The sequence below is a fragment of the Setaria viridis genome, chromosome 1 (genome assembly GCF_005286985.2).
Source record: "Setaria viridis chromosome 1, Setaria_viridis_v4.0, whole genome shotgun sequence".
Classification (NCBI taxonomy): domain Eukaryota; kingdom Viridiplantae; phylum Streptophyta; class Magnoliopsida; order Poales; family Poaceae; genus Setaria; species Setaria viridis.
The window spans coordinates 1,470,789-1,482,050 of NC_048263.2; the positions used below are offsets into that span (position 1 = coordinate 1,470,789).

At 42.1% G+C, this 11,262-nt stretch overlaps 1 protein-coding gene across 1 annotated transcript; it reads right to left on the reverse strand.

Moving 5' to 3' along the window:
* Positions 1-496: 496 nt before the first annotated feature.
* Positions 497-3,271, reverse strand: LOC117841519 (uncharacterized). Its single transcript, XM_034721910.2, has 11 exons — positions 3,052-3,271; positions 2,751-2,959; positions 2,534-2,622; positions 2,171-2,227; positions 1,969-2,077; positions 1,789-1,890; positions 1,646-1,710; positions 1,307-1,413; positions 1,137-1,201; positions 1,009-1,063; positions 497-917 (listed from the first exon to the last, which is right to left on the reverse strand). The coding sequence occupies exons 1-11, from the start codon at positions 3,110-3,112 to the stop codon at positions 757-759; spliced, it is 1,080 nt and encodes a 359-aa protein (XP_034577801.1). The 5' UTR covers positions 3,113-3,271; the 3' UTR covers positions 497-756.
* Between the last annotated feature and the right edge of the window lie 7,991 nt (positions 3,272-11,262).

Below are 11,262 nucleotides of genomic sequence, written 5' to 3' on the forward strand. Positions count from 1 at the left end.
CACACACACACACACACAATGAAAGAGAAATCAGTACAGGCAATGGATAAGCTTGAGACACTGCAGAGATTCTCACTGGACGGGAACTCAAGAAAACAATTAGTCAGTCATTGCAGTGTTATCACTTATCAGTGTGACTGTTCCTCTGCGGTGGAGATGCAATGATTGGTCCTCTGCATTGCAAACGACTATCATCCATCCAACTACAATCCAGTGACTCAGGTCATGAGAGCAAATAATAAAGTGACAATGCCACATTAGTTTGTTGTAGCAAATTTCTACTGCATCCATCAAGAGCATCATTCTAGCTTTATCCGAATAGATGATGACAAATAGATATATTATGAAAAAAATTCATGATGAATATGCTAATAATACATATTCGTATCACAAAATATTCGTACATTTATATATACTTGATTAAATTTAAGATGATTTGAATTAACACAAACCTTGAACATTCTTCTGAGTATGGAGAAAATTCTAAAGAACAGGATCATGGAAAAAGGGATGGCTCGACACATACTATCACGAAGGATCTGAATCCCTTGAATGGTAGTATATGAAGTCTTTTCCCTTGAATATGGTCAATAAAAAAATTATTTGATGTCTTGGACAATCCATGAAAACATTGACAAAGCTAGAAAGAATGAATGTGATGGCTAACTCAGCTCTAACAAAATTGCAGCGACATCCTAAATTTTTAATCATATGGACATTGCAATCAACAAACAAAAAAGATTCCTACTAAGAATTTTATGGGCAAGGGTTAGGGTATCTTGCATGAACATCATTGATCTCAACAAGAATTTCCTCAGGGAGATGGATCCTAGCTGCCTGAAGAACCTCATAAAGCTGCCATAATTTTGTAGCACCAAAAACAGCTGATGCCACAAGTGGGTGTCTCAATACAAATGCTGAAAGCAACAGCAGGATGAGCAAAAGGATCAGCAGTTAACGGTCAACGAATGTGACTTTACATTGAACAGAATTGTTGAGGTAACTTACCTATTGCTAAGGTTGCTGGAGAAATACCATACTTCACAGCAATTTGTGCGTATTCCTAGATATTACAAAAGATATATTGTGTAAGTAGTTAAAAAGGGTTTTCCACACCAAAGAAATCATTTACACACCTTCACAGCTAATTTCACTTTGGGGCTCTGAAGTTTGTATCGGGATTCACCTTCAGAGTATCTCCCTACAAAACAGGAGGAGCACTAAGAGTAATGACATGGTGGAACCAACTAAAAGAAAAGAGTGACGAACCAGGCTTTGTAGCTATTAAAAATAAAAAAATAAGTACCTTTGAAAAGATTCATTCTTGCATCTGGTGGACCATAGTCACCAGATGAGTGATACTTCCCTGAAAGTATACCCATTGCCATTGGGCTGTAAGCCAGCAAGCTGATTCTGCAAGTGCCATTGTTCAACAATGGAAGTTCAGAAAGAATTTGTACAGAATTTTGAAAACTGAATACAATTTGGTAAATTTATTAATCATAAGTAAGTTTTCAGATGGTACTGCCCTTTTTGTTTTCTGAAATTAAAGAAAATGGCAATATTTGTCAGTAGTCACTAGTATAGTTATTGAAGATTATAGTCAAATACAGGGCTTTTGAACATAAAAACATGTTAGGCATACCTTTCGTGATGGCAGCATTCTGCCAATCCAGAATCAAAATTGCGGCACAGCAAGTTATATGAGTTCTGCAAAAATACAAGAGAAGAAGTCAGGGGAGTGATTGGAGTACCGAACATGTGAATTAGATCCCACTGGCTAATTACCTGCAAGGTCAGTAGCTTGGAGCGCAACTGAAAATCCTTGCTCAGCTGTAGAAACTTCATCAGGCCATATGGTGTCTCGTTACTAAGGCCAATGTACCTGATCTAGCACCGGCAATTCATAAATAACTGACGCACTCTGAACATTTAAATTGAAAGTAAAACAACACCTCTATGACATACCTTGCCAGCATCTATGGCTCTTTCAAGAGCCTCAAGCTGTTCTTCCATTGGAACAGACGTGTACTGGCAGCTTGGGTCATACTCTGTTTCCCCAAACATAGGAACATACCTGGCAGCAGAAGATACCCGGTTAAGACTTCAGGATGCGGAGAAAACAACAAGCAAAAAGGTTGGAGGTAAGAACGCAAGCTCTTAAAGAGACCTATCGGGCCAGTGTATCTGGTAGAGGTCGATGTAATCCATACCCAGCCTGCGCAAACTGCACAAGAAGAACAAGAGACATAATACACATTCAGATTTCAGATTTTAACAACCGAGGCAAAACAATTCTTCCTCCATTGCTTCGCTGTATCATCATTCAGATTTCAGTGACTATATAGTCCTATGTAATCAGAATTAAAAACTAACAGTAGCCCCGAGAAAAAAAGGGACAACCTTTCCTACTAAAAACCCACAAAAGATAAAACTCATCAGTGACCAATGAACCAGACCGACAAGTATCAGAGGACAAGAACAGAATGAACTTTGTAGCAAAAATGCAAAGAAATGTCTAGTAGTTAATCACCTATCATCAATTGCCACCGTGATGTTCTGCGAATCGAGAGACGTCGGCCCGCCGCGGATCCACGTCATCTGGCCGGACGGCCCGGCGACCTGTGCTCCGCCCAACGCAAAGTTCAGTTCAGTTCAGTGCTACTGCGGTACTGCCACAGCGCGAGCAAGTGAAGCAAAGCAACTCGCAGCAGCCAGGAGGAGAAGGGGAAGCGTTGACCGGTGGTGACCTTGGTGGCGACGACGACTTGGTCGCGCGGGGCCCGGCGGGCCCGCAGCCAGCGCCCGAGTATCTCCTCGCTGCGCCCGTTGGTCTCACTGCGCTGTGGGACCGGGTACATCTCGGCGGAGTCGAAGAAGTTGACTCCGGCGTCGAAGGCGGCGTCGAGGAGGCGCAGCGAGCTTGGCGCCCCGCTCTGCTCCCCCATCGTCATCGTCCCTGCCGAATCGCGCACACACGCCGGCAGTTAGTCAGCGCAGATCCACCATCGAGAGAAAGGTAGAAAGAGAGAGGGAGACGGGGTGAGGAACCGAAGCAGAGGCGGGAGACCGGTGGCAGGCCGGGAGTTAGGTTGAAGGTGGGCATGGCCATCTCCTCGGCGGCAGCTTGGCCCCTCTGCTTGTTGTTTCTGAGAAGGAAGAAGATGCTCTGTTCGCAGTTCGCACCCTATCCGTATACCCGAGAATGAAGAAGGTTTTGCATCAAGATTCGTGCTTCGAAGATTGGCAGGCAGCTCATAACAGTCACCCACTTCGTCGGGGAACGAGAGTGCATGGATTTGGACTGCTACCGTAGCTTATGCTGATCCCTCCGAATAGAGCTGCACGCTAAGAGCAGCTCCAGTGTTCAAAAAATCGAACAATAGTCGATACAAAACAAACAGAGCACGTAGTCAAACCGTAGCGTCTGACATCAAAGATCGAATACTATTCTCTGTTCGAATTGTGCTGAATAAAAAATTCAGCTACACGGACAAAAGTTGTGCAATACATAGAGATAGCACTGTCCTTTTGCCTGTTTTTATTGCAATCTAGGTCCCGCACATCGATTTCAACACTGCAACCATCGAATTGAAGTTGTGTTCGAATTCCTTGGACGGCATGAGTTGAACCGGCACTGGAGCTGCCCTTAGCTAGAAACTTGGTTCGACTTGGTGGCTTTTTTAATGAGTCGAGCAGCTATTTTTGCTCGTTTTGTTATTTATCGAGCTGGCTCGAGTCAGCTCGCGCACAGCTCACGAGACAATCGAGCTAGAAGACTAAAAGTCCAAGTTAGGACATAGAGTCCATATTTTACAAGTCGCAATAGAACTTTGAGGTTATAGGGACAAAAGTACAGCCTTATTTGTTTTTTAAGATATCTGTACTTTGTACTTATGGCCGAGCTAAAACTAACTTCATGTTCTATGATTTATCTATGCGTCCCTAAAGTCTGAAAGTTGGAAGCAACATAATAAGTAATCCACTTATTTCTTATGTTTCATGTATGCTAAGGTGGAAATCCAAAATTTACATCTGCCTGGCGAGCCTAATGAGCTAGCTTAAGCTATTAACAAAACAAGCCGACCTGATCCTTTTGCTCGTTTTGTTAACAAAGAGCTCTCGTTAGGCTAACAAGCCGGACCGAGCTGGCTCGACGTCCATCCCTACCTATGAATGTGGTGGTGCTGGTGGAGGAGGGGCCCTGCTGGCGGTGGTGTTAGAGCCATGTGTGGAGGAGCACCGCGGATGCTGGAGTAGGCGGCCGAGGCGGAGAAGGAGAGGCTAGCCATTGGAGGAACTACTCGGGGTAAAGGGGATGGAGATCGCGCGTGGTCACCTGCGATAGATCAAGTTGTCATCGGAGGCAGAGAGGCCATCTACACTTAAGGTGGTGATAAATAAGGTGAGGCAAACTTGTGTTTGAGGTGACGGAGAGGGGCAATGTGTGGCGGGAAGACAAGGATTGCTTTGGTTGACCGGCAATTAGGATTTTCCAGGTGGAATTATTTATATGAAACGTACTAGTCAATTTAAAATTTCAAACCCGGAATGGTGAAAAAATATTTTCCAAATTTCTATCATAACCAGGTTGTTATTTAAGTAACAATATTGATTATTGATATAATAGTTATGTGATACAAGCCGCTACTACAGAACCGCTTGTAGTATATCGGTAGATTGTGTTATACTATGTTTCTTGCACACCAAGCCTTGATGGCTATATATACATAATCGATTTATAGTAAATTACGACATATAAGAATGGACATATCAATTCTAGTAAGTCGACTGCATTGTTGTCGGAAATCATTCAAGTTGTAACCATTTAAGAATGGCGATGTCTCTACGCTAGGGACCCTAGAGGAGAAACCTCTGCGTGTGTTGTTCTCGTGTTAGCCCTGGTAGTGGCGTTTGAGGAGAACCCTGTGTGCGCAGAGAAGTGTTCCCTTCGGGTGGAACTGCCTGGGGAGATGGTAGAGCCTGAGTCTTGTGTGCTCGTGGCTGGGGATGGTGAGGGTGAAGACCGGGCTGGCCTGGTTCTGAAGCGAGCCAGCGACGCATGCAGTGAGTACCAAGTAGGAGTGACACAAAGCATAACAGCACGACCGGTTGAATCCTTGGTCTCGCCAACCTGCAAAGATCCTGAGAATCAATATAATCAAACCTAATCACGCACCCGCGCATACCATATCTGCTGAATAGTTGCTAAAAGCGACCCCGAATAGTTGCTCAATAGTGCAGAATAGTGAGCGAATAGTGCCACCATTTTTGCTGATCCTAAGGTGCTCCACCCACTCAGGTGAGTGCTCGAGCGTTGTTCATATTCCTAATTTGAATAGTGACATGAATTTGAATAGTAACCAACGATTTTGAATAGTAACCCGAATTTAGTAATCTGAATTTTTAAGTCGTTTGAATTCAGACGTTTGAATTCAGAGTCATATGCAGGTTTCCCCCGCTCTATGCGGCCAGGTGCTTTGAGGGATACCCACCATTAGTAGTAACACCCCACTACCATTGTATCACTCCACCACCTAATTTGCCGTGGTGATGAATGCTTCGTCCGTCTTCTCCTTTTATAGCCGCGACAGAGGCTTCGGGAGACTCCTCAATAATTCACCTCTTCTGTTGCCTGTACAGCTGGATGCCGCTTGGCTCCTCAATAATTGTCCTGGCTACAGTAGAGTCACTGTTTATTCTTTTTGCCTTGTCCTCTATCGCACACAGTCATCAAAATATGGAGGATATTATGGACATTTCAGAACTCAAGCAAAAGTCTAGGTAAGCGGATTTTATTGGCCAGAGATGCATAAAGATGCAAAGAGATTTGTTGCTACTTGCCCGAAATGCCAAAGAATAGGAAATAGTTCAGCTAGAAATTCTATGCCATTGAACTACAATATACAAGTAGATCTATTTGACGTTTTAGGTATAGATTTCATGGGACCATTCTTAAACTCACATGGATTTGAGCACATCTTGGTCATGGTTGATTACGTGTCTAAATGGGTAGAAGCTATTCCATGTCGGAAGGCGTCAATAGAAGAATCAATTCACATGATCAAGACTATAAAGGAAAGGATAAAGAGGTGGTTCAATAATAGGCTTCACAAGAAAGAATTCAAAGAAGGAGACAAAGTGCTACTGTTCAACTCTAGGTTCAAAGTATTCGATAAAGGAAAAATGATGAACAAGTAGGATGGACCATACGTGGTTCATTCTGTATCACCTACTAGAGCAGTAACGATTATGGACATCAAAAGAGATCAATATGTTGTGAATGAAAGTGAACTTGACGTCATGCCTATCAATTATATTGATGTTTACACTATAGAGGAAGAACGGCTACGTCAAGCCTAACAACACTAAAACAGATACCTTGTACATACTCTCTCTTACATTCTATTACTTTCTTTCGAATTTCTTCGAATTTTTGTGTGGGACTTAAAAATTATATATATTTTTAGATGTGCACGCTGCCACGAAAAAACGGAGGGCAGAGGGGCCAAAAACCCCCTGGGCTGATCGGCCCAGAGACCCCTAGGCCGTTGGCCTGGGAGGTATTCGCCTCCGAATCGGTTTCCCCTTTCCCATCTTTGGTAGTGACAGAATATGGAAGTGAATTTTTGCGAGAAGGGGCGAGGAAGTTTTTGGAAATGTGTGGATCCTTGGCCAAGACTTCAAGAGTATATAATAAGGCCAATTGGAGCTCGAGTTTCACATCTATACAAGCAATTCAGATCCACCCAAACCGGAAAAAAGTGCAATGGTGACGTCCAGGAGCTCGGGAGACGAGAGGGGACAGCAACCAGCAAAGGAGGAGGCCAGGCTGATCGGCCTAACCTCCCTAGGCCGATTGGCACCACCCCCTCCCTTGGCTGCCACCTTCGCCCTTCACATGGAAGCTAAGAGGTGCGAGTTGGGTCCCAAAACTCCACCAAGGACTGCTCGTAATGCTCGCATCAGCATTGGAAGCAAGGTGCCATCTGGAAAGGTCGCGGATTGCAAGTTCATCGTCCTCTCAAGTGATGATGAAGCACTGACAAAGAAGAAGGATGTTGTCATTGCTCCCACAAGGCGTTCATCAAGGCTCCTCAGGATCAAGCACAAGAGCTAAGTGGAGAAGACGCCCGAGTACTTGCCGGCTGACTATGGAGGAGATAGCGACTGGGAGGACGATAGGAGCCCGGGACGTCGGGTGCTGCAGGCCATGATAACGAAGAAGATGCCAACACGTACTAGGATTGGGCTGATGAGATGAAGAAAAGCAAGGAGGAAGAAGAACACCGTCAAGACAAGGGCAAAGAGAAGGATCTAGAAGATGACGGGCCAAAATTGGAGGAGCATGATCATACGTGTTGTAGCACTTGTAGGAAGAACATCCACTACCTCTTCGATGTTGTTGACGACATCATGAAGGCCTTGCAAGCTCTGGATTAGAAGGTTGAAGACACTGATCACCGTCAGGAATATGACTTCAAATTCTTGTAGAGGAACATGAGGAAGATCTTCAGGATTGGTGGTAATATGAGGAAGAAGAGAGCTAATGGAGAAGGAAGCAGCAAGCGTCCCGTGTGCAAGCAGTACGGGCAGCGTCACTAGTGCATTTATGAGTGTCTCTCCCTTTGTACTTCATTCAGTTATGATGAGAACGTCGTAGATTTTAAGCGTGGGAGGGGGGAGATCGCCGCTTGTAAGGAGTTTTTGGATCTAGCTTGGTCGAGTCAAGTCGTGTGAGAGTCTAAATTAGTGTTTTTATTTCAATCAAAAGTAGATAAAGTAGCAGTCTTCTTAAGCTTCTAGGAAGACTTAGGCCTAGATCGCTGCTTTAGTGTCTTTATGAGAAGAAGCATGAATAAATTGAGGATCGTGCAAGTGTTTTTAGTGTCTAGCTTTGCTTGCTTGTCTTTTATTTTGTCTTTACAATTTTGGATCATGAACATTGTCTTGAATTCTAAATCTTAGTTATGGAGTTTAGTACTTGATTTGTTTATGCAGTACCCATGCTTTATGATGATCAAGTGCTTCAGTTTTGATTATGCTTTATGAGTAAGGCTTGAATTGGAGGTGATCTAAAATTTTATTGCTTATCTAAAACCTCTGCAAAAACAAGATTGATCAAGTTCTTTAACTAGGTTGAGAGTTATTATTTATCCTAGCCAATGCCTAAAAAGATTTCTTCATACCACCATAAGCAGATTTGACGCTTTGAATTGAGTTATGATCTTTCTCTCTTAGTTTGCTTTAATTTTGAGCATTGATCATATCCTTTTACCATCTCTGATTTCTAGCCTCGTCAATATTCAGTAATGAGAGTTCTTCACTGGAAGAATCATATTTTCTACTGAATTACTAAACTCGAACCAAATATTTCTCAATTTTATTACCTATTCCTTGAACACAACCCAGTATTTGAAGATCTGTTCTGTTTCTGGTCGAGCTTTATGAAAAATAAGGAAAGTTACAAAAAAAGAAGTTTCACCAGAAAGTTGAGCGAGAGTGGAGGAAAAGAGAGGCTAGGCTGATCAGCTTAGTCCCCTCCATGCCGATCAGCCTAGGGCCTCCTTGCCTTGGTTTTCACGCAGCAAAATTCTGGAAGGCCTCTGGAAGGTTCTAAAACTAATTTTTATGGTGTGGTGTTCAAAGGAGGTTCGGAGAAGAGATTAAGAATAAAGAAAGAAAGGAAGAAGGAAAGAAATAATAGAAGAAAATGAAAAATAAATAAAGGAGGAGTTTTTAAGAGAGGTGCAAAGAAAAGATGAACTTGTTTATGGAACAGATTTTCATTCCAACCATGTGCAATCCGATGACAAGGACATTGCTTGTGCCTCAGAGTTACTATTTTATTTGCCTTTGCACATGTCCACCATTCTATATCTTCTCATCCTTGAAAATCTCACATTATGTTCATATTCTTTTGATCAATGACTTAGAAGGTAGGCAACCGCTAGAGAGTTTTCTTAATTCGATAATAGCTAGCCTTACCCAAGCTCCACAATATAATTGAGTGATTTTTGAGAGATGAGAGCTTGCAAATAAGTAGGATAGCCACCATTCACTTGAGCGACATGTAAGCACCTAGAAAAGGATTCTTTTTTAATTTTTTTTGTAGGGAGATTATTTTATGATGAAAGAAAAACCCTTCGAAAAAAGCCAGAAAGTAAGTGTTAGTTGATTCTTGAAGTTACTTGATCTTAATAATAGCTGTGGGGAATCTTTGCTTAGATAAATCTTTGAACACCCATACTTTGATTATCTTTGCTGCTCCTCTGACCTTTTATTTGAAGGCTAGGTACTTGACTCGCTTGCTCAGGTTTAGTTCAAGATCATTTTCCAACCCTACTGGAGAAGTTTATAGTCACCCGATTTGCTCGAGTAGGAGCAAGAGCTAAGCGTGAGGGGATTGTTGACACTCGTTATTGACATACTTTTAGTGCTATTTAACTAGTGTTTTCATGCTTAATCTTATACTAACCCGCTACTTGGCACCTAAAATAACCCCATTATTGCATATATTTTGTATTTTGGAGTATATTGTAATATGATAGGAAATATGACATAATCAAGGGTGTTTGCATAAAGAGCTTAATGGATATTTAGACATGGGTTGTCGAGGAAAGCTAGCACGAGGAAGGAGAGGACCAGAAGGGCTAGGAAGGCCCCAGGCCGATCGGCTTGGGACTCTCTAGGCCGATCGGCCTAGCCTATTCCAGGGCCCAATCGACCTCCCGCTTCTTCAGCGTGAAGTTTACAATAATGTCTAGGGTTTTTTCACCGACGTTGACCAGAGCTGCCGCATATGGGAGACTAAATACCCCATCATGAACTTCAAGGAAGAGGGAGTTGGAGAGAGAGAAGAAAACACCACGTAAACACCATCCACCGCCGCGACAAGGAGAAAAAATGGAGAGAAGATTGGATCTATGAGAAGCCACGCAAAGTGGATCGGCTTGGAGGTGCCCAGACCGATCGACCCAGGGCTTTTTTGCCCCCGTTCGTTGTCGTCTTCGGTCCAATTGATCTACAGGGCAATATTTACCCAGAATTCTATCAACATGTGTAAGATCATAGGGTAAAGTCTTTGTTTGACCTCGAGGTTGTATGGAGACCTTGATTTGTAATCGTTGAACCTCTTGTTTAAGATCTATTTGTTATCTATCATATATTGATGATGCTCTTTCATGTAATGGCTGACCAACGCTATTTCTGGTTGCTTATTTTCTTACCTAGAACGATCATCATGCCGTATTCTTATTGTTCAATAATTGAGTACCCTCGTGTAGTGATAACGTGTGAGAGGGAAAGTGTTGGGCATGGTTCACATCACCTCATGATAACACTTAGATCTAGTTCTTTAATGCATGATGATTACATCTACAAGTGATCCTAGATCCCTAGGACAAGCATTTTGTCTATCTTGTTTATATCCATACTCTCTATCCGCTTTAACCTAAGTTACAAGTTCTTTTGTTAGTCCAATCTTATCATATACAAAGAACCTTCGGTTACATAGATTAGTGCTTAGTTAAGCGTGCAAATGCACTTGTTCCAAAAATTAATAAGCCTTGGGGGATTACTCTAAGGGAAGAGCTACAACTGATCCGTACGCTTGCGATTCATAAATTGGCATGCTAACTGCCGTTAACAGGAATAAATTTCAAGTTAGAGGGCTCATGTATTCAATACATAGTCGAGTAATATACAACTTCAGGGCTACACTGAATAGTCTAAGTTCAATTAAAAAGAATGTATACTACTAGTTAATGTGCTTCATGGAAATTCAGTTTCCATTCTACTTGCATTGTAGCAATGCACAATAACTATAACCTATATGGGTTACTTGAGACTTTAGTGGAAAAATAATTTCAAATGATTATCAAATAGGCAATCTAAAGCAATTATTTACAATATTCAGTATGTAATTCTTTTATGTATTCCATGATATTAAAGTGATTACTACAGGTAAAAATTGCTACAAGCAAGTGGGCATAAGATGAGGTGAGAAAAACCTATATAGAGGTAAGAAACACCAATTTATTCAAATTGCCCTTGTATTCAGGGAAACATTCTTGAACTAATGCTAAACTTCTGGTCTTGAAGCAAAAGGTAAGTGCTTACTCTTCAAGAGTGTAACCAAATTCTTCATGAATATAATTAATAATGCAACTTTTGTAAGAAATTCTATTTATTAATGGTTATGGTAAGAGGATGAAACTTCTTTGTCTCACTACATCTCCCCCTAAGCCCAACATCACTTCT